Source organism: Marmota flaviventris, chromosome 6 (assembly GCF_047511675.1).
Source record: "Marmota flaviventris isolate mMarFla1 chromosome 6, mMarFla1.hap1, whole genome shotgun sequence".
NCBI lineage: Eukaryota > Metazoa > Chordata > Mammalia > Rodentia > Sciuridae > Marmota > Marmota flaviventris.
The window spans coordinates 86,372,838-86,397,824 of NC_092503.1; the positions used below are offsets into that span (position 1 = coordinate 86,372,838).

At 38.8% G+C, this 24,987-nt stretch overlaps 1 protein-coding gene across 1 annotated transcript in view; it reads right to left on the reverse strand.

Annotated features, from left to right (window-relative positions):
- The window catches only part of Kcnq5 (potassium voltage-gated channel subfamily Q member 5), a 544,104-nt gene extending 523,876 nt beyond the window's left edge, over positions 1 to 20,228 (reverse strand). Inside the window, exon 1 of the mRNA XM_027928097.2 lies at positions 19,840 to 20,228. Within this exon, the coding sequence (XP_027783898.1) occupies positions 19,840 to 20,228 (389 nt within the window). The remainder of the gene's footprint in view (positions 1 to 19,839) is intronic.
- Between the last annotated feature and the right edge of the window lie 4,759 nt (positions 20,229 to 24,987).

The window sequence follows — 24,987 nt, forward strand, 5'->3', positions numbered from 1 at the left end:
ATGGTGGTTTGTAAAGCAAACAATGCACTGAAGATGGGCACTTGTCTTTGGGAAAAAGTGCAACTCACATTGCACACTCATAGAGCAACTGACACAAAATCAGTCACAGAGAATTTGGTCCCAGCTAGAAGGTACCTTCAATCTAAAGCAAGCCTGAACTGGTGGGGCATCCAACCCAGATTTTGATCATAAAAGGTCCCTTTAGTTTTACTTAAGACTCTCTATACAGGTGCAACAGTGAAGTATGCGGACACATATATGCTTTCCCCAAGAACACTTGTGGCTTTTCAGAGATAAGATCAACAATAATTACAATCTGGGTTACTTGTGGGTACTGTTGTATTTAGTTAGGAAAGTAAATGTTTTAGAAATTTTACTATTTTTATTTTTAGAGGAACATACATTTACAAAGTGTATTCTTAAAATAAACTCGCCATTTGTTGCTAAAGTTATTCTTTACAAGTCTTGTTGATTTTTTTTTCCAAAGGGATGTTTTCACACATTTTGATTATGTATGTGTATATGCATACAAACATATTTAAAAGACAGTATTTTCAATATTTGATAAGAGATAGAATGATAGATGAATACTGCTGTCAAAAATCCAATTATACAAACAATTAAATCATTTCAGATTACAGACTAATCTAGCTGACAGTTCAGAGAAAGCCATTAACACTAATGTGTATATAAGCTATGATTAGATACGGGCATGTTCTTATATATTTTTTTCTTTATTCACTGTCAGCTTAGCTTTGTCTTGCTTTTAGCCAGGGATACAGTACATCACAGAAAGTACTTGGAGGGATGTGGAAATGTATGCATTGAATGGGGGAAAAAAGTCTTTCTGGGAAGCCAGAATTTGCTTTCTATTCAGGCTTGTCTTTCAACAAAAGAAAAGAACACCATGACACATGCAAGGTAGGAAACATTAAACAAAAATTAAAGATTTTCTAAAGTAATGATTTATGAATGACAATATTTCAAAAATAATTCAAGACACTACATATGCTGAGGCTAGAAATGGATGTTCTTGAGTCTGGATATCCTGGGAGAGATGGGACTCAAAAACTCTTAATTGAATCCTTTATGAAGCCAGCAGGGACCAAACCAAGAGAATGATCACCTCTTCTGCCACTATAAAGGAGGTGCAGGGAACCCAGACACTGGAATCTACCAGGGATAATTTCCATGCCATATTTTATATATGACTTCACCATTATTACTATATCATTACCACTGACAACCAGTGGTAAGAATTTAAGGAAGTGTATTTGAAAGACCTTAAGTATACCAAAGTTCAGGACTTTCCAGGGTCCTGGGAGATAGGGAAATATTGTTTGACACAGATTACCACAAGAGCTCATGTTCTAAAATGTCAAGCTTAGTATTTATAAAACAGTCTTCATTTGCAAAATTTTGTAACCTGATTTTTCAAGAGTTGATTCAGTATGTAGTCACTCTGCTCAATTTGGCTCAAATAAAACCTTGTCATTGTAGCACCCCAGAAAAATGTAAAAGTCTTGCTTAAGAATAGTTTCAATGGCGGTGGTGGGAGAGGACAAAGAATAAGAAGGTACATACATGGTAAACAAGTCATGTAGATCAGAGAGGACAATAACAGGTACATCTTATCTCATTCCTGCCCACAGTCCTACTCCCCAAAGGTAACTTTTATGGAGTGGTTTCTTGTATTCATTCCAAAAATCTTCCACTTATGTACATGTATATATGGGAGGGGGTGCACGCGCATGCATGCACCCACACTAATACTCACTATTCACAGATTCCTATTTGCATCTTTGTCTATTCAAAATTGATTTGTAGCCCTCAAATTCATTATAGTGATTTTGAATTCATTTGTAGACATGTGCAGAGCAGTTAAAATTTTAAAAGTAAACATTTGGGAACATGTGCAACCATTGAAAGGCTTCTCAATGTTCCAAATCACAAGAGGGCTGGGATGTGCCTTACGGAGAAAATACATGTAAGTTAAACTTCTTATTCAGGCATGAATTACATTAAAAAAGTTAACAATATGTATTAAATAATGTGTCTTTAAACAGAAACATAATTAAAACAAGCTATGTATTCCTTGATTATTGAAAATGTTATGATCACAGTTTCAAGACCTAATCCTGTATTTCCACTCTGAGCAATGATTCAGCATTCACTAATTCAGTATTTGCAATGATCTTACAGTAACTAACTACCATAAATAACAAGAATCTACTCTGTATGTTTCATTTACAAAAGTGGGTACTTGTGTTTGTATACTCTACACACTATGTTATACCTTGACTCATTTTAGAAACCAGGCCATACGATGTCATGCATATCTATCTCATTCTTTTCAAAGGATGCACTTTTCCCTTGGATGATTTTGCTACTATTGACTTAACTACTTGCTAATGATTTTAGTTTCACATAGTTTCTGGATGTTTTAAACAACAAAATCATGCTTCAAGTAAGATTCTTGTGCTTTTTGTAACTATATATACAGGTCTCTGATTTAAAGAAAATTCTGACCTTAACAAATATCCAACTGCTTTGGCTGTCTTAGGAACCATTGAAGATTTTCATTAGACTAATATTACTACACAAGGTATAGATTTGACTTGTGAGTTTATGTTGTGCCATAGCAGCACCATGCTGAGGATGTCAAACAAAGGTCAAATAGATTTTCTTTTGGTGGGTAAGGTCAGGTTTAATAACTGCAGGGTTCCTCTTTGCCTCAGCTGGCCAGTGGTAAGTGTTCTGTGAGTACAAATCTGCCTATGAAGAAGGGAGGCTCTTTTAAAGTGCTCCTTATCTAGTAGTGTCAAACTAACCCTCTTCCTTAATGTAAAAAGTAATAGCCACATGCCAACGGGAATTGAGGCTCTTACCTGCCCCCAACGCTATTTGAGTAATGAAGTAGCTCAGGACTATCAGTGTGGAGCCTATGACGACAAAGAGAATCTTACAGGTATTCAAAAATCAAGGGAGAAATAGGGCATGCTGAATTGTTCACATGAACAAACAGGAGCACTCTAATTTCTCCAATCATTTCTATGCTTCAAAATTTTCCTAGATCAAAAGATAATGCCTGAAGTACATATCGTGTACTTCAATTTGTCTATGCATCTAAAAGACCCAGGCAGAAAATGGCATTTAGAGACTAACGATTTAAAGCCACCACCTAACTCTTTTCTCCCCCATAATTCATTAATAAAACCATTACCTTTTAATGACAATATTAACAATAAAAGCATATTATATATAGAAAATGAAAAATCAGAAGCATAGAAACTAAATTCGAATTAATTTTAACCACATACACAAAAAAAGAAAGAAAGAAAGAAAGCAAACAAGCAAGAAAGCAAGATAGTTCTTCTTGCTGTTCCTGCCCATGTCTAACTGTCTGACCTAGGCTCTGAGAGCCTGTAAATAGGATATTAGGGTTATTTATTATGGCACACTTAAATACACATGTTTGTACTCACTTAAATTTCTGGATAAATTCACTTGCCTTGCCCTAATGAGTTTACAAAGTATAATGAAATTGTGTGTGTGTATGTGTGTGTGTGGGGGGGGCAGTTATAATACTCTTTCCCACTCCTACTTATTTGAATTCTGGAGCTAACTCTCACAAAATTTTTCATATCTAAAAACAAATCAAAGTGCTGTGACTGAATGGGTTGAATACTGACTTGCTGCTTATTTGATCTATTCATTTATTAAAGCTTTTCAAGACCAAGTCAATATATGCTTTAACTCAAGGAGAAGTTGTTTGTTCAAAATTCAACTTCATTAGAAGGAAGAAAAGTCACAGAAATTAGTATCTTCTGCTACTTATTAGGAGTTTCACAGAGGGAGAATTTTTTTCCTCCTATTATACACAGTGTAAAGGTACCAATACGTTTGTTATACAATGTCCTTCATACAGCAGTTGAACAAACAATAGTATTTTAAATGAACGTAAGTATTCATTTTTAAAACTTTACAACACCTTCAAGGAGAGGAGAGGAAGATTAAAGCAAGTCACAAACCTACAAGTGAACTTCTTTTTATTACAGGCGGTGGAAGCCCTGACCACCAACTCTGGTTCCAAGTAAGTGTTTGATCCCGAGCAAATTATTTATCACTTTTTCAGATTATTTTTTCCATGTATAAAGGGACAGTGTTAGGGTAGAATCCCCAAGCATCCTTCCAGCTCTACAATCCTTTTGCTTCAATGTGTTGAAGCAGGAGTCCCTGACAGTGGTTTCGAGTTTAAACCTTAAGAATGAGTTCTTATCCATGCATTCAAAAACAGAGATTATATTTCCAGATTTCTAGGGGAAAATATGTGCTCAAGCTCAGAGAGTTTGTAAACACAACAGTAAATGTATGGCTATATAATCGTGGTGCCAAATATAATGCTGTTGTAAAATACTTGTGATGTTTATTCATTTATTCACTCATTTATTCATTAAATGCATTTTTTTACATGTGCCTATTATTGTGGTATTTTCTCCTTTGGTTATTAAGACTATTTGGTTACGGAGTGGAAAAACTAACAGTTTTTGCATCTGCAATTATATTAATGAGCTTTAATACCTTGTCTCATTATTTCTACATTTATCAGATGGTCATAATTTAGAGAGGTTCACAATTTGTCCAAGGTAATACATGTTAAGTGTGTGTGACTTACATGACATTCTCTTTCCCTTGATGGCTGCAGAGTTGTGACTCCAAGGTTGTGGCTCTGTCTGCTTTTTCAAATTTCTCCCACATACCACTGTTAGAGAAATTCTCAGGATCTCATACACTGGCCTTCTACATGGTGATACCAAAGCTCTACCAGGGTTTTTGCTGTTATCAATGTATGATGTTGTTATTACCCAGCACTACTTTTAGACACATCCCAATGCTGCCATCCCAATTTTTTTTTTTCTTTTTTCCCACTCAAAACCTTTAGATATCTTAAATCCCAATCTCTCTTCGTCCAGTATCTTGTTCCTCTCAATTACTCGAATATTTCCCTTTATAGGGCAGCACTCTTTTGGGATTTTATGTTTGCAAAGACCCCTAGCTGCTTGGAGGAAAAAGAAAAAAAAAAAGGTTTAGCTTTTCTCTGCAGCTTTACTCTCATTGGTGATAACTTTGTAATCTATCATTCTCCTTCTCTCTTCATCCATTTGTCAATTATGCAGCCTAATCAGTCTCCTCCTTCTTCCCTCCAACACTGTTTGGTGCCTTATCTCAAACTTTTTAGAAGTGTTTTGCACTTATCAGTATCTCTCTTTCAGACTGTGGAACTGCTTTCTCACCAGATTTCCCAGCTTGCAGGGGAGTTTCCTTATCACCCCCTCTCCTGAAGTCCCATTCTAGTTATACAATTATACATTAGGGGACACCCTTCAGCCTAGAGGTGCCTTTTGAGAACCTGATTGCTTTATCTGTACACTACCTACTTGCTAGGTTGTTTTGTTCCATCCCCCCACCCTAAGGACATCAGGTTGGTTGGTTTCTTTGTTTTCTCTGAAGTTGGATGCTCTACTAACATATGGGACTACAGAGGCTATCCACTCCTAGATGGCCAAGTTTTCCTCTAAGTTCTGGCCCCTCCTCTTTAATCCTGGCTTTCTGCATTAGTATATGCATATCTTTTTATATGCTTATCTTCTCTCCCTTCTCCGTAATGCTTTCACACTATCAAGATCAGGTCTTTCTATAGATGCTGTATTGCCCTAGTTTTTCTCTTCTCTCTTTTCCTCTCATCTCCAAATGCTGGTGTTCCCTAAACTTCTATCCTACACTCTTTGCCCAGCACCTTTATTATCTCTTCTTTCATCACCTCTACCTTGGTAACTGATGACCTTCCATCCTCTCTCAAAGCCCAAACAGGCTACATGTTCACCTGTGTATCCTGTCTATACATAAAGCAGGATTAAGCAACTATTGCATGGTAACAGTTACACTTCCTTGAAACCCTAACAATTTTTTTAAAAGAGAGAGGGAGAGAGAGGGAGAGAGAGAGAGAATTTTAATATTTATTTTTTAGTATTTGGTGGACACAACATCTTTGTTTGTATGTGGTGCTGAGGATCGAACCCTGGCCGCACGCATACCAGGCGAGCGCGCTACCGCTTGAGCCACATCCCCAGCCCCCTAACAATTTTTATTCTTTCCTCTCTTCTGCCTATGAGAAGCCAATCAAGGGCAAATAAGTCCAGCTCTCCATTTGAACTCTTTCCCACTCTCCATTCCTTCACATTCCCAGAGTGAATGTTCCAGGCCAGGCTCTTGTCATGCCATGTCATTACCCCACTGTCAGATGGTATTCTAGAGTGACCATTCACAAACTTTACTTGCAGCCCCTGAAACAAGTATAAAAACACATAATAGATTGATCATGGGTAAGTCTCCTAAGTGTAATACCATGTGCTTTGAACATCTATATTAAGATTGCAATGTTGAAAGGGATTTAAAACCAACAAGAATCAACAACAACAACAACAACAACAAAGAACAGGTACTTGTCTTTGACTTTTTTTGGAGGGACTATGATCTCTCATTGGTGATTAACTGTGAATTATGTTATCTATCTTTGACTTTGAGGAATATTCTGTTTTCTCCTGCATGATGTAAGAGTTTATTGACTATTCTTTTTTATGGTTGTCTAGGCTACCTTGCCTAGTGCCATCTATAAACTTATTTTTATTATCTACTTCCTGCCCTGAAGCCTGGGATAAAACTCCATACCACAAGCTCTCTGCAGCATGACCCAACCAGTTTAAGAACAGTAATTTATAAAGTAACTCATCAAGGCCAACACTGGAAGCAACAATTGAAACCATGTAAGGGAACCTTTCTTGCTAGACATACTATGAAACTCTCACTTCCATTTTCAGGGGAATGACTGAGGCCATTCTACAGAGAAGACAATAGGAACTACTGAGCCTGGGCAAACCAAACTGGTGGCTTTAGTGAATGTCTAGAAGTCAATATGATCGGCAAAAAATATGATAACTGGATACTTTCCTTTTCTACTCTCTTGACTGTCCTAATTTTGGAAGAACTTCAAGCACATCTATCTCAGTACAAGACTAACGTAGGGCTGTGGCAGACTAGAGTAGTTGGCTCCTTTGAGAACATTCAAACCTATCTCCTTCTGTTTATCCATTGGAGGATCTGAATCTAAAGGAACTTACCTGGCTTTCTTCTATAGAAAAATATTTGGATGACTGACTGAACATTTAAGGATGCTAAAATTGCTGTCGCTAACAATGTGTCACTTCTTTTCAAGGATTACATGAATAATAACAAACTATTCCTGGGTTCACAACTCTATCCTGAAGAAGCTAATGTATTACCCAAAAGTTATTTGTGTTGTTCAACTTCTTTTCCTTATCCATTTAATGCAGCATAATAGACATATAGAATTTTATCATCTGGCATGAAAAATTTAAAACCAATCTTGCTTTGCATGTTTTTAAGCTGACTGATGATCTAGTTCAAAAACTTATTTGAAGGTTAAGGAAGTAGTTTTAAAGAGATGGAGAAAGTACACATTAGGGTACATTCCTGATATTGACCTTAGCTATACTGGGAAGTACCACTGTCTAGCTGGAGAGGGGAAAAAAGCCATTTTCCATATCCCTGTAGGTAGCTGAACAAATGGGGAGAAGTATTTCCAAAGTGTTCCAAGGACATGGACACTCAACTATTAAATAAATAAATGTGTGAATTCTAGGCCCTCTGGAAGACTAGGTAATATTTTCCTTTGTGTGCAAGAATAAAAATGTTCACCATATCAGAAGCTTTAAAAGTATGCACTGAAAATAAACAGCCATTTGATTTGATTTTTTTCCCAAAAAAAAACCCCCAAACTTTTTGTTTTTATTATTGTTCATAAGCCATTTCAGGTAGAAAAATATAACATCCCCAACACACTATTATGATGCGGCCTGAGCTTCTTTTCTATTTTCAAAATACTTTGGAGAAAACTGAACATACTCAGAATGTTTTATTAACTAGAACATTTAGTTTAACTAGTTTAATTACTACTCTTAAAAAATTACTATGATCAGTGGGAACTCCTGTACCTGGTGTCTGTGTGGGAATGCCCTGAGTAGAACACCCACCTGCACCAGCCGCTCAACACCCAGCTTCAAAGTTCCCCAAGGGTCAAGAGAACTGGCAAACAATGGTAATGTGTGTGGCACTCCTGAAGTTTACCTTATAAATCCTTTCAATAGAAGCAGTAGCTAAATATCGCTAGAGAAAGGCCCATTTTTCCTTTTATTCTAAGTCAATTCATAGAGATGGTTTCTGTGGCTCAGGAAATAGTTACCTAATATCCTTCCAGAATAAAAATTCCTCAAGGGAATACACCATGTCTTATGAATGTTAAGTCCCTATAGTTCCTACCACAGGGTCTAAACATATCCTGAATTGAAGTTATTAAACAAACACTGAAGATGTGCATTCTGATTTTACAAGTCAGAAAGTTGCAAAATGTATCCAATGTCTCAAAACATGGAGAGAAGGCTCTAAAATCTCAATCCCATCCAATCCTCCTGATGCATTCAGGTGTGAAAAATAACAGGGTAAGAGGAATGGAAGCCCTGAAACTTCTTTCCTATCTACAAAAGCTTATGGGAATAGCTTTCACAGAGTCTATGTTTTGAAAAATTTCCAACTAGAAAAGGGGACAAGTGGCTTTCTATCTCATAGGTTTTCCTATATTATACTTGCATTTTGAGGTCATGCTTTAACCTTCCAATTACACAGAAAAAAAAATGCACCTCTTTAATGCCAGATCTCAGATCTACTTCTTGACTCAGTGTACAAGGAAACTCCTAGTGACTAGAAAAGTCTAAGTGATAAACATTTTTTTAAGTATGTGCTATTTATCTATCTGTTACAAATATATTTGGACCTTTAACATCCCTTTTTCTAAAATAATTCCATCTGAAATAAAATTTGATTTCTAATTTATTTCTCTACCATCTAGTGAACTTTCAAAATGGGAAGCATGATTTTTAAAAAAATTACTTGCTAAATATCTAAGTACTCATATATTTTAGAAATAATGAATTGAGATTAAGAAAATTTAGCCTAAATGAAACTCCAAAAGCAACAACAACAAAAAAGTAGTGGCCTCTCCTTTTACTTCTAACTCCCACAACTTTCTAGAAATCTCTGTTAATTACTACAGAGTAATGTGTAAATTAGGTATCAGTCTACTTAGGTAGTACACTTAGAAGACATGAGTAATTAGAGGATCAATGCATCTTATGATTAAGAGCAGACAGCTTCCAGAGGAAGAGAAATCAAACTATACAACATAACAAAAATAAATAAAGAATAATACCATTCCAGCAAGACATATGCACAGAAAGGAAGAGAAAAAAAAAATCTAGGACTACTTTAATTGAAAGGGGGGAATTAAAAAAAATGAGAAAAAATAAAGACATGTTCAGGAAAATATATATATATGGGAGGGAAGAGAGACAGTATGAAAAGTGAATGGAATATATTTCTACTAATGTGAACAAAACATGAGCTATTTATCATTTTACAGAAAGACAGAAAACCCTGTGAAATTAGTTTGAAGCAAATATGTCCTAAATTCAGTCATTTTGCGATATACTTAGAGCAACTGCTGCTATTTTGAAATGAATCCTAGATATTTTTTAATGAAGGCATAAATTTGGAATTTAATGTTCATGGAAATGGCATTAAGAAAACTATTGTTTGGATCATCAATACAAGTTGTCTGACAATTTAAACTTGGAGAATGTAAGGAAATTCCTGTTTGGAAAAGAAAATGTTAAAACATTACAGCAGTCCAACTGGTGGCAAGACTGAATTTTGGTTAAAAATAAAGAATACAACTCTAGCTAGATATCATAGAAGACACAAAAAGAGTATTTTAATTTATTTAGATACTCACAAACTAAGATTAAAAATCCAATTAAAGGGGGCTAGGGTTGTAGCTCAGTGGTAGAGCGCTCGCCCTAGCATGTGCAAGGCCCTGGGTTCAATCCTCAGCACCACATAAAAATAAATAAATAAAATAAAGGTATATAAAAAAATTCATTACTTCATCTCTTAAAAAATCCAATTAGAGGACAATGCAATAATATAAATAAGGACTAAAATACATGATCCAGTTAATAAAAACTAAAGGAAATTAAAAAATTAAAAAAGGAAAGCAATAAATCATGTAATAAATCAGGGAAAACCTTAAGGAAAAACTGGATAATAATAGTACATCTTTTAGTTATTCTGAAGATCAAAACAGTTGATGTTTATAAAGCATTTAGAATCACATTGAACATAAAATCCATAATAAATATGACTATTTTACTGGTAATAAAGCCTTATCCTTTCTTGATTTTCCTCTTAATCTTATCTTCTAGCTGGTGTCCAATCACTCTTTTATCATTCTCAAATTATCTGAATATATGGCCTAAGTTCACTATTCCCCTCCCCCCTTTTTTTCTGACTTATTTCTGAACTAACAGCAGTCTGGCTTCACTAAAGATTAACATTGGTGAGGTCAAACAATAACTGAAAAATTTTATCTTGTCAGATGCAATGGTAGACCCCTGGCATTTATCATGCTCACCTACTCTCTACATTTCATAATTGACTATTTTGTGAAACTTTTTCAGCACATTTGGTTTCCATAACCACCTGACCATCTTTTTGTCTAGTGTTTCTTTATATATTGCTGTCTACATTATTCCATTCCCCATTTCCTGTGTTCACCCCTTAAATTCTGGTATTCTTCAGGTATCCATTGTTGACCCAAGGCCCTTTCTCTTTTATATTTTCCTTGTGGTTTAACTCTTATATTTCAAATCATCATCCACAAGCTGCTGAACACGTACAATTGAAAGTTCCACAAGCACTTAGTTCAGTTCAGTACTTCAGTATCTCCAAAGCTAAACTCAATCTACTGTTTCCCTCAATTCTACCTGTACTGATCTAAGTTATGGCTCCACTCTCCATTTAGTCACTCAAGTAAAAAAACTGGAAATAACAATCTGTCTTTCTTCTTCCTCTTCTACATTCAATCATTCATTAATACATTTCAACTCTACTGTTGTGTTTATTCTCCTTCTTTACTACCATCACCCTAGTCTATGTTCTAATCATCTCTTGCTTAAGCTGGAACAACAATTTCAAAACTGATCCTCAACCTCCAGTTTGGTCCCTCTATGCCATCATTCATAGAGCTGACTGTAAATGAGAATCCAATGACATTATAATCTAAGTCCTATCTTTCTCCAAGATTGTCCATCACCTAAAGAATAAAATTCAAGTCCTTTAACATGGAAATCTATCCCTCTACCACATTATCTCTATATTTTTCTCTCCATTTTCAATCAACAGCCACTATGGTTATTATGGAATATGTATATATAAAAGATATTTGCATAGATCTCATATATAATACTGTAATATCTTGATGTAATATTTTATTCATACTTTGAAAATTAAGAAACTGGTGTTGGAATCAACTTGCTTATAGAAATCAAATCAATAGAAATGAAGTTGATAATTGAATCTGAACCTAATTATATTTCTCAATGGAATTTCCTTCAGTCCATCTCATCCCTATTTAGAACCACCAGCATTTAACACATTACCTGGTACATATAATAGCAGTTAATTAAATATTAAACTGAATTGACTGTTGAAAAACAGGAGAAAAGATGGATTACAACATTATAATTATAAAAAGAATCATCCTGCCGCTGACTGAAGAAGAAATAGAGATTGCAGAATTACCTCATAGGTACTATAAATAGAAATAATGGCCCCTGTGGCTGAGTTTGAAAAATAATGTGTCTCTTTTTATCCATTTATATTTGAATTTATTATATAATCTAATGATATAATTTTCATATTATCAAAAGTACATTTAAGACTCCTTTTATTTTTAATTCTTATTTGAATACCTTATTCAAGTGTTTTATTTACTTTAGGAGGAGCAAAACAAAGGGAAATATAAGTATTTACATTGACATAATTTCTCATTTAAGTATATACTGTGTGTTTACATTATGTATTTGTGTGTGATTATGAAAGATATACGCACTAATATCATATATATATATATATATATATATGCGCAATGGAAATGCTCAAACTATTTTTTAAATTTAGAAATTGATGACTTCAATAATATTTAGGAAACTCATTCATCAGACAGAATCATTGCAAAGCATTTAAAAGATCACCTGGAAACTCTGAGACCCATCAAATAATTTCAATAATTATGAAAAAATACAGTTGTACAGCCAATCTGTATCCCGGGTTGCAACCAAATAAAACTTCAAATAACATACTCATAAATGGTTAAAGAAAAAAAGAATTAAAATGGAAATATTGACAAATCATTAAACACAATGATGAGCTATGGTTATTCAACAATTGGGCTTCTAGTAGTTTCACACCACTGGGCTAGGATAAAACATGCTCTACTGGCATTTTTCATCTGCCAAAATAGCCATTTGCAATTAAAAATTAAAACTGGCATTACTTCTTTGCAAGTAATTATCAAAAGCTACTGGCTGTCTTCTTTGTTTATACTGTTTCTTGTATCAGGACTTTATTCCAGTTTGAAATTTTCTTCACATTTTTTTTTCTTTTAGGCCATAATAGTCCCAATACTAATATCTTAACACTTTCAACATTAATATTTTCAATGTAGTCCCCAAATATTATGGCATTTCTAAAAACTGATTGGTTTGAAGGGTGTGGAGTATCTTATGTTCCTATTATGAGCTTAATAGAAAGCTGTATAAATTATATAAGATTTCTCTGTACTTAAGGAAAATCAGTGATTTTTTAAGGAATGCAGGGGCAAAAATAAAATACAAATATCAATTTCTATAGATACACACATAATTCAGGACAGAATATATATCTAAATAATAAAGCAATTCATTGGGTCTAATGCATTCTGGTAGAGTGGCCAATAGGGTGAAATTCCATCTTCCACGAGGGAACCAATAGTGTATTTTGGAGATCTGGGGTGTCCCTCTGTAAATCAGCAGGCACGCATGAAGTATATTCTATGTGGCAGGCACTGCTCTGGGTGACAGTAATATGGCAGTGAACAGAAAAACCCTGCTTTTAATGATTGTGTGTGTTGGAGAGGAGAATCAATAAACAGCTTTCTCCCCCAAGAATAGGAGGAATGTGTTCTTCTTAAGGAAGACTTGGGAAAAATCACCTTGGCTACTATGCAGCATAGATCTTGGGGAGTTCAGAGTGAAGTGAGAGCAACTGGTTAGAAAGCAACCCTCCAGCTCAGAGATGAGGAGGGGAAACACAAACTATACTAGGAAACTTTTTATTCCAAATACTCATTTCATTTTTGATAGTATATTAGACTCAACAATATCTTCCACCATCTCAGTTGGATCCACATATTGTTGTGCCCATGCACAGGTGAAGATAAGGAGGACCAAAAGTCTAACGTGTCTTATTTCAAGTCACAAAGCTACCTAGTTGAAAAGCTGGGAGCAGAGCATTAGTGTCCTATTTCTAGCCCCACATCTTTTCCCTTTAACTGAATCATCAGTAGCTTACCTCTAACTAAACTGAAAACACTTGATAGTTCCTTCATCTTATCCTTCACCCAAATCTCTTTTGTGTAAGGCTTCCAAGGAAAATTATTTACTTACTCATTAAACAACCATTTACTGAGGATCTACTAGATACTAGAGAACTTACTAGGTACTTGAGATTCAGAGATAAGTAGGAAATTTTAGTTCACCCTCCTGCTGGACAGAGAAAGTATCCCATGATAATAACACAGTAGGTAGGAAACATCATTATGATGACACTTCTAGAGTGCCATGGAATCTGAGTCAAGAGGCACCTAATCCATCCTGGAAGACTGTCTAGAAGTGTACCCAAAAGGAAGCCATTCCTGCATTTTGTTTAAGAACAAGCAAGCAAACAAACGAAAACCAGTAGGAGCTGGAAAGCCAGAGTGCAAGAAGTGAGAAAGGTCCAAGAACACAGATGAATAAAGGAACAGTGGTGAGACACAAGAGTAAGAAGTTTGGTAAGTCTTGGGACCAGGGTGCATATTAGACAGGAGTGGCTGGAATGAGGCCAAAGAGATGGGCAGAGGTTCTCCTGAGCTGTTCCAAGAAATCTGGAGCTCAACTGACACTACTGTGTCCATTTTTCCAACTCTAAACACCCCTTAGCCCACTGAAATCATATTTTTTTATCCCACCAATCCACTGAAGCTGCTGTCTCAAAGGCCATCGGCGGTCTTCTTTGTTAACAGTCCAATGAAGTCTTATCCAAATTTTTAGTCCTTTCTTCAGCAGCAGAAACTACTAACCGTAACTTCCTTTTTGTATGATCTTCTGTTATAGTTTGGATATGAGTGCCACCCAAAGACTCGCGTGTTCAAGGATTGGTCCCCAATGTAGTAATGTTTAGAGGTGAGTATTTTGGGGAGTGATTATAATATCAGCTGTGCTCTGACCTCATCAATTAATTAATCCACAGAGGACATATCAAACTGGTGAAAACAATCTGCCAATTCTCTATCTTTAACATTTTTCTTATTATTAATCCACTGAGGACGTCATCATTGATGGTATTATTGGAACATGGTAGAAAATGTAGTAGTTGGGACCTAGTTGGAGGGAGTGGGTCCTTGGGGACATACCCATGGAAGGAATATATTATCCTTGGTCCCTTCTTCTTTCTCTGCTTTCCGGATGCCATGAGGCAAGAAGCTTTCCTTTGCCACTCCTTTCTGCCATGCCCTTCTGCCATGATGTTCTGTCTCACTTTAAGCCCAAAGCAATGGAGCCAGCCAACCATGGACTGAAATCTCTGAAACCATGAGCCAACTAAGTCTTTCTCCTTTAAGTTGTTTATGAAAGGTATTTTGGCCACTACAATGAAAAGTTAACCAAAATTTCCATTATTTTTAGAAAGATAAGATCTCCTGGCTTTTTCCTTGGCCTTTGGGTTGCTTTATCATGGGTTTTCCAGGTTTTTCTTTGGAGTCTTACTGTTCCATTCACTATTTGATGTTAATGTTCCCAAGACTGTCCTCCACCAGTGCATTTCCTGGATTATTTCATATTTTCTGCTCCTTGCTTTAATTACCATGAAACTGCTACAGGCTTTCAAATCTAAATGTGTGATTAGGCATTTAGATTAACCTCCAATTTTAAATGCATTCATTCATTCAAAATTATCTTTATTGCATACCCTTTATGCAGGAATAGTTTTGGTTGCTGATCCAAGACCCACTGGAAAGAGATTAGTTCATTGCTATGTTCCTGCAACTAATACTCTCCACCTGAATAACACAAAAATATCTTCAAGTCATGCCCAAATGTGAACTCTTATTTTCATGAATATTTGCCTTTCATGTTAGTGAAGGGCACACTTCCACTCCCTAAATAATCCAGGTCAGAGTCATCCTGCTCATACCACATATCAAACTGGTGAAAACAATCTGCCAATTCTGCATCTTTAACATTTTTCTTATTAAACCTTTTTTTTCACAGTTAACTGCCTTAATTCTTAGGCAATCATCTCTCATTTTTCTAGAACAGTCCATTGCACATACTAGAGAGCCAAGACACATTTGAAGAACAAATTTATGAATAAAAGAATGCAAGAATGAATGGAAATTTCAGAACTGCTACCACCTAATTATAGTCCACACCAACTCCATTTTGAATCCTCCAGTTCAGTTTCCAAACTGGTAAAATGGAGGTATTTCCAAAATTCATATTCAATTAGATTGTTCCCATGGTAAACTTTTCTTTACTATTCATTGACCAGTACTGACTATAGGATAAAAACCAGACTCTATGGACAGCATCTGAGACTATCAAAGGTCACATACATGCCTTTCCCTAAACCCTCTTTTCTTGCTGCTGTCCTCAGCTTGCACATACTTTAAAAAGTAAATATGTTGGTTCACAATTCCATATCTCTTCTCCACCAAGATTGCTCATTTCCCCCTTGATTTATCCACTTGAAAATTAACAACTCAATTTGGACAAACTTGGCTCATGCCTCATTTCCCCTTCATTGACTATGCTGAGCTTTCTTCTTTCTCTCCTACACTTCTATTTTACCCACAAATCTTTCTAACCTGCCTCCTCTGTAACAGCACCAGTAATACTGTTTCAAACTTGTTCTCATGTTTGTAATCGCCCCATGGTGAAATTTTTCCCTTGAGAGTGGAGGCCTCTGTCTCATTAATTTGTGAATTAGCACCATTAGACATTCAAAAATTTATAGATGCTTAAATAGATTAATGAATAAGTAAATAACAAGGGTCACAGAAATATTTTAGGAAAGGCAATGATATGATTTGCATTTTAAAATTAAGACTGTGGTATCAGAGGGAAAGCAAGCTATGAACAGATGCCAAATGATTAGGTAGGAGAATATTATAAATTATTAATATTACAAAAAGGTTTAGAAAAACAGGAAGAAATAGTAGAAATAGCAAGAGAAAGAGGAAAATATGTTCAAAAATATTAGTGAAGAAACAGAATTTAATGTCTATTTGGATGGCTAGCAAGAGCAAATATGGGAAATATGAGAAAAAATGATGACTTCAGGTGCCTAGCTTGGGTAGCTGAACTATTTCTTCTATTTTACTCACAATTGCTATCATGTTATAAAACCAGTCAAAGATATATTTGACAAAGTGATGAGTCAGATATCTGTACAACATTGTTTGCTGTGTAATTTCTCAGAACCACCTTTGCTGTATCAATGTAAATTTATATAGGGAACCCCATCATGTATTTCTCTGCCTCCACAGTTATTCTTCTAAAACTTTCCTTTAAAGGGGGAAATTAAAAAGGGACAAACAACATTCAAAGAAAGAACCTCATAGTTCAATAGCTCAACTACGAGGAACAGATAGAAAACATGGCTGACCAGTAAACAGCAGTAAGGGTACACATCTCCTACACTCCACTACTTTATAGATTGAAAGAAAATATTTAAATTAAGTCATCTTTTATGGTCATGCAATCAGTAGGCTAGGAATGTACTACTGAAACCATACTCTATACTATTAAAATATAATAACAATGATGATTTTTGTATATTTAACAGAAATTTTCTTTACCTGAAGCATAACTTTAAACATACCCTTGTTTCTTGGCAATGAAAACACTGATCTACCAAGTAAATTCATCCCTGAAGTACCTCATTAATCACAATGCACTTGTTCTTGGCAGGAACCTTAATATGCTACAAACACTGTTATTAAAGTAAGATTTGGGGATTCCCAGGCTGGCAAGAATTAGTTAGTTACACCTCTCTAGAAAGTATTTTCTTATAATTTCCTGTATAATTAATGATCTTATTAGGCTTACAGATCAAAGCAACTTTGCTTTATTAATTTAATATGTATAAAGTCCAGTTATTCAAAACTCATTCAAACTCATAAGCAGCAATTGCCAATGATGGCCTCTTTTCCTCAGGGTCTGCTGTAGTTGCATACAATCTCCCAGGATATGACACTATCCATTCTATTTGTATGCTGATGTGTATCTAGCACCCCTATCTAACTGCTCAGAAATTACAGTTTCAGTCTCTAGAGGTGTATAACACTAAAGTTTACATCAGCAACACCATATTAACAATTTATTCCCTACCTACCACTAAAGACACAGCTAGACTGATAAAGCCTGATGAGTAGTGTCCAACTTTTAATCTTTTAAAAAATAATTCATCAAAATGTGTAAAATTTCTGTAAGCCCACAAAAACTTGTTAAGCACCAGGATATTAAACAGAAAATGTTGCACTATGAGAAATTCTCATACATGTTGGAGAACAATGCTTAGGAGATACAAAGTAGGTTCTCCCATCAAAGTTGTCTCTAACCCTCTCTGAATTATATAGTGTATAATTTATCAAAACTGAAAGGCTATACATGCTATGTATCATATTGAGAATTCAAAGCAATGAATATTTTGAGCCTATTGTTAAAAAATAATTTCCATACAGTGTATATTTGCTGCCAAATCGAGCATCATTGCTGCTAAAATTTTTTAGTGTATCTTGACACGTCAAATTAATTTACTAGGCTGGTTAAATAATAGGATTAATTATATATCAAACCAGAAGTGATGAACATGTAAAGTGTCAGGAGTGTTTCTTTATGTCTATCATTAATTACAGTATCCACATCTAAATCAATGTGAATTAGTGAGTAATATGTTATACCTTTTAATGTAATAATGATGCAACACAACATTCTCCTTGTGTATTTTGTAAAATGGAAAGTTGGCTGGAATATTCTACCTAGTCCTACACATTCATATCAGTCTGGGACTGTAAAATTTTCCAGACACCGGGGCCCCACAGATTGTAGACTCAACCAATTTCCTGATTTCTACGTGGTCAAATTTCTGGTTCGCCTATTTACAAAACCATTCCCTTCTTCCACATTATTAAAAGAAATTCCAATATTGGTGCCAATGCTTCATCCCAGATAAGGGAGGGATAGATAGATAGATAGATAGATAGATAGATAGATAGATAGATAGACAGACAGATAACACACCTCATTCTAAAAGAAACATAGTTCGTGTATTCCAAACATATTTTATTAGGAAACAATGAACAAATCAGTGAGTGCCTGCGACTTTCCCTATGGGTCTCCTAAGGCTGACATGTTTATATATCATTTTAACATAAAGGATCGGGGCAGGACACTAAAAAAGAAGAAAAAAAGGAATGTATTAGAGTGTGAAAGCATAAAAACAACCATAATATGTCCAGATAAATCTAACTCTTAACAGGAGATTGAATGAATGGACGGACGTTGTGGGAAAAACAGTAGTAAACTTTAAAGCCACTGAAAGGTTTTAAATGCCTAAGGGAAAAATAAACATTTGCTTCCAATCATTTTCTCATTAAGCATTCTCTGTTAGATGGCAAACGCTAACTTAAAACCCAGGCTTTGACTTGGCGCCTTACACGCCGACCTAACCCACAGCCTGATCCCGGTCAAAGACAGCTCATTTGCGCTTCAGCTAATAGCACCTTGGCCCCACTACCGCGCCGCTGGTCTCCCATCGCCCGCGCCACCAGCCCTGGCCACAGCGCGGGAGCGTTGCTTCGCCCGGCCCGCTAGCCGCTAGCCTCTTCTAGGCCTTGACCACCTTCTCTGAGGCAAGAAGGGCTACACACACTGACAGATTTTCCGTTGGTGGTAGCTGTGGTGGTGGTAAGGCGTGTTTCCGGGCGCACTTAAAACCTAGCAGCTTTCTCCAAGTAGCAGCTTCCCCTGCTCCGCCCCTAGGACTTAGGACCCAGCCCTCGCTGCCTCCTCTCTCAACCCGGTCCAACCCTGCCATCACCTCCTAACCTCTCCCATAGACTCTCAAGCCTCACACGGACTCGTGTTCCCCCGGTGCATATCCCAACTCCTGGGCGCCTGGCTCAGTTGAAGTTTATGTATCTCAGGACCTAATTACTCCCAATTACTGTTTAAGCTGAAGTCACGCATCCGCCAGGATCCCGCCCCATGCCTCCCTGAAGCTGCAGGGCACTTCATTGGGTGCCCTCGGGGAGAAGGTTCAAACTGGGAGGTGGGAGAGGTAGAGCTGCGGGAGGTGGAAGGCTCCTGGAGGAAGACCACAAACACGTGCAAAGAAATAAAAACCACCACGTGTGCGCGCGCGCGAGAGAGTGTGTGTGTGTGTGTGTGTACACGCGTGCGCGCGCGTCAGGTCAGGGCGCGGGCGCCAAACCCGCCGCAGGGGGCCAGGCGCAGGGGCTTCTCGGAGCAGGCGTGGCGGGAGCGCGCGGGGGGCGCGGGTACTTACACGAATGCGTGGTAGATGAACGCCCAGCCGCGGGGTCTTTCCAGCACGTTGTAGAGATAGTTCTGCACTCGCCGGTACTTGACGTTTCGCCGGCAGCTCTGGCTACTAGTGTAGGAGAGCGGCTTCCCCAGCAGGCTCATCCGGGCCCCCTGCTTGCCCCGGCGGCTCTCCCTCAGGCCGCCGCCGCCGCCGAGCGCGGCCGCGCGGGTGCCCAGCAGCAGCAGGCCGTCGCCCCTGGCGGCCGCGGAGTTCAGCAGCACTCTGCCCCGGCCGGACTCCACATCCTTCATGCCGCTGCCCAGGCGCCCCCCGCCCGCCGCCGCCGCGCTGCTCTTCACCCAGAGCCCGGCGGCGCCGCCCTCCTCTCCTCCCGCGTGGTGGCGGGGCATGGCATCACCACGGGCACCGGGAGGGGGGTGCCAGCGCCTGCGGCGGGGGCAGTGGCCTCATGTGCGCCGGCGGGTTTGAAGGAGGAAGCCGGCGGCCGACGGGGCGCCCGCGTGCCAGAGACCTCCGAGCCGGGGGCGGGAAGCAGGCAGCCAGCAAACCACCGGGTCTTTGGGGCGGGGGCCGAGGGGGGTGTGCGGAGGAGGCCGAAGAGTCTCAATTTCTAGCAGCCTTTAGCTTCGAATTCGAAATCCGAAGTGTTTGGGGCGTCACTTTGAGAGGGTTTATCTTGCTCCCTCTCATTCCCGCGGCTACCACTCCCTCCTTCCCGAAGCGGCCCCAGGCCTGGAGCGGGGGTGTGAGGGGCGCTCCTAGGCGCGCTCCCACGCGCGCACACCCGGCCGCAGGCTCCCCCTTTCTTCTCTCCTTCCACTCCCCACGCCCAGACTGTCTTCCCCCTCCCCCCACGGAGAACGGGCCTCCTGAGCCAATCTCCGGGGCAGGAGTTTGATTTGGTTCGCCCCAGGGATCTGGAGCTGTCCGGAAGGTTAAGTCTGCCGTGTGCCCTGTGGAGAAACTGGAGACGCAGGTCGCTGCGCTCACCCGCCGCTAAGCCGCCGCCGTGCCAAGTCCTGACATCCTTCTTCAGGGGGTGTGAACAGGAACTGCCCTGTCCTGCCCTCCAGGTACTAGCTAGCCCGTTGGAGGAGATGGGGCAGCGCTCCGGGCAGTGGCGCCTGGGTTCCCGCGCAGGGAGCAAGTCTTCGGTATTTCAGTGGGCACAATCGAAAGAAACTGTTGCCTAGTCCGCCAGTCAGGGACCCGACTTCCCTAGGCTCACTCCAGCCTGCAGGCTGTGACTTTCCATCCTAGCATCCGACAGCATGCCCGCGAGTAACTGAACATCCTTCCCATCCCGGGGGTGGGGTGGAGGGGGGGGGGCGTGAAACAGTGGCTTCTCGGCGGTGAGCGAGTTGCCTGGGGCTCCGCCTGACAGCCAAGGCTGGGAGAATGAACTCAGTTCCCTCCGTCAAGAAATTTCCATTTTAATCCGAGAAAGTCATAAAACTGCTAAGTCTCGGCAGTGGCGACAGTGGCCCCAGTGTCTGGGAGAGGAGTTCCAGAGAGTGGGAGCCCAGGGCGCGCCACCTTACCCCCATATGCTGTATTTTACATGATTAGAGACTTGCAGTGAGGAGCCACCGGTTGGGTCTCCCACCACCTCTGGCACCTGGGCGGCCCAACACCCACGCTTTTGGTGGAGTGGGAGGCCACAGTTCCTCTGGCTTTCAAAAACAGTGTCGGTAATAAAACATCGCCTTCAGCGTAAGGATGACAGGCTTGGGGACTTCTTCCAAGAGAGTAGCTTTCCTTTCAAATATGAAAGAAAACAATCACCAAGTTAAGCCCAACTAAGCTTCCACCACAACCATGGCAGATAGTTGCAAGGTGGGTTGTTCCGTGTAACTTCCTTCCTTAAATCTAAACCAATAATAAGGCAAAAGTCTTACTTCAGCTATCCCCGCCCTTCCTCGAGATAAATACTCTACCAACTCCCTCTGATACAGACACCCACGCCTGCGGCAACTATTTTCTGCTTTTGGTAATAGCTTCATTTAAACGATTTGTTTTTATTTTTTATTCTTATCGCTCCTGGTCACCTCAGGACCTCGCTTTCCCCCCAAGCTTCTGAGCAGCAGGCACTAGCTCCCAGCTCCGTGCAGCTGGCAGCGGTGCCACGTGACTGTGAGCCAGGCACCAACACTCAGAGCCACTCTTGCTTTCCCCTAATACACTTCACACCCACGCACTGTGGAGGTGCGAGAGAGATTGCTCCGTGCCCTGCCATTCTGGGCAGATGCAGATCGCGTTCTGCAAGGAGCTTTCCAATCCTAGAGCTGCGAGGGGACCCCGACTGAAGGCGGGGGGAGTTCGCTGTTCCTATATTTAGATTCCCCATGGAGTTTCTGTGCAGGGGCTTTCAGGGTGAAGGATCTAGAGACTTAAAATGACTCGTGTACCCGCTTTAAACTTGAAAACCAAGGTTTTTCGCAGGCAGTAAAATGAAAACCACTTCCTCTAAACCAAACTGTTTTCCTTGTTAGACTTCTACTACAGCGGTCAGGTTACTTCCATCTCACGTCGCAGTTGGGCAGGAAGTCTCAGGAACGCGAGGCACAGGGACATGTTTCTCTGGAGGAGAGCCAGCTGCTTAATTTTCAAATAATGCTTTCCTGGGGCGCAACAATAATACTAGTGAAATTGTGATGCTGATTGAGTAAATGCCAATAAACCTTTAAAAAATTAGCTCCGCTGATTGGTAGGGATTTAGAGCTTAGACACACAGCACAGAGATGGGGATCCGCCCATGTATTCACCGAATTCACCAATACTTAGTGTGAGGGTTGCTGGGAACCCAGAAACCTCGCTTCCCCTTAAACGTTCCTTCCATTAGGTTTGCATCTTCAAAAGGGGTGGTCAGACAAAACAGCACACAATTTGGCATCAAACACCTCTGCCTGCTCCCACTGGGGAAGACTGGTCTAGCTCCAAACCATAACCATCCTATCTTTCCATTCCCAGGAAAGAAAGGCCAAGTGAGGCTGCTTCTCCGAGAGATTCTTTGTGCCATATTTTCTTTGCCACCCACTAACTTTCCTGGATAGACAGGAATTAACTTTGGGGGAAAATAAAGTGTTGGTGATTAAGCTTTTGTTGTTCCTTTGAATACAGATGTTGCTAGGAGACCGATTTTTATTTTTTATTTTTTTGCTGAAATATCAGTAAAGAGGGTAGGCATAGTGATCCATGAGTAAAACAATATAGTATATAGTCTACGCATATAATCATATTAGAGCATTATGAAGAAATAAAGTTAAAGGTAATGAAAACCAGATTTTTCAAAGGCAAATGTTAATTGTTAGTACGCAGTTTGTGAGTACATGGGCCTTTCCTATCCTTTGAGATGGATTTACTTTTACCCATTCCTTTTCTACAAATTGTGTGATGCCTTTCTGAAATTAATGATCCTGGAAATTTACTCTCTGAAGTCTGTATGAAGGTGATTTCAATTGAGCATAATTAGAAATATTTGATTTCAATGTGTTTCATATCCTATTGTATTTTTCTTCTGAAAGGTACTCTGGAGTAGTAATATTGAAAATGCAATACATGAGCTAGAGATGCACACAAAGACTTTCAGTGCCTGCAAAGGAGACAGGATAACTAGATCTGGTCTGGGTTCACAAAAATGTCAGTGAACCCATTCTCTCTTTCTTTCTTCTCCATGTCCTCCAATTTCCCCCAGTCCTTTCAACACAACGTATACTACCATCAAGTGGTGTTCATAGTTCTGATGAACAGGTGTAAGTGCCGCTGTTAAGTAATACACGGGCACTTTGTTATGGTGTGAGATTCCTGGGCTAATCAAAGCAGTAAGAATAAACAGAATCATTATACCTTAGAGCAAAAAATAACTATTGCAAAAATGAAAATTCATGGTTGGCTTCTGTTCAACAATTTGCCATGTAGTCTTGGAGTAGAACTGAAGACTCTAAACTTCTAACTAGAGTGTCCTTTAAGCTACATCATTCTTGTTAGTCTTTATTACCCTTCCTTCAAATCATAAACCAATAAGCAAAGCAGTTATACTTTCTTACTTATGCTTCTATTAGTGTATTATAGTTACACATAATAGTTTGGTTCATTTTTACTTAATCATACATGAATGAAATTTAATCTGCTCTATTTCAGTCCCCAGTATTTCCCTTACCTCCCTCTGTTCTCCTTCCTCTACTCTGCTGGTCTTCCTTCCATTTAGTTATTTATTTTTAATTTGTGATTTATAGATATACATAAAGGTGGAATTCACTGTGGTATATTTATGCATGCACATAGTGTAATTTTGTCAAATTCATTCCACTTTTCCTCCCCTTTCCTGTCTTTTCTCCCTCCCCTTCATTCATCTTCTTCAACTCCACTGGTCTTTCATTTACCTTTATCCACTCACTCCCTATTTTTTCTCCTTAGTTTGCTCTAGTTTCTAAATATAAGACAAAACTTGTGACTTTCTGAGTCTGGCTTATTTCACTCAGAATAATGTTGTCCAGTTTCATCCATTTACTAGCCCAAATGCCATATTTTTTTTTCTTCCTTATGGCTGAGTAAAACTCCATTGTGTGTGTGTGTGTGTGTGTGTGTGTATTTTTTCTTAATCCATTCATTTGTTGAAGGGCACATGGGCTGGTTTCATAACTTGGCTAATGGGAATGTGCTGTTACAAACATTGATATGGCTGTATCACTATAGTATATGGATTTTAGTTCTTTGGGGTAAATACTGAAGAGTAGGATAGTTGGATCACATGGCAGTTCCATTCTTAGTTTTTTAAGGAATTTCCATACTGTTTCTAGAGTAGTTGTATTATTTTGCAGTCCTACCAATAATGTATGAGTTTACTTTTCTCCCCGTGTTATTTGTATTGTTGATGAGAGCCTATATTGTTGATTCTGACGGGAATGAGAAGAAATCTCAGTGCAATTTTGATTTGAATTTCCCTGATTGCTGGGAAAATTGAACATTTTTTTCATGTTAGTCATTTGTGTTTATTTTTTCACAAAGTGTGTTTAATTCTTTTGCCTACTTATTGATCGGGTGGGTTGGTTATTTATTTATTTATTTTGGTTTTAAGTTTTTTGAGTTCTTTTTATATTCTGAATATTAATTCTCCATCAGAGGATTAGCCTTCAAAAGATTTTCTCC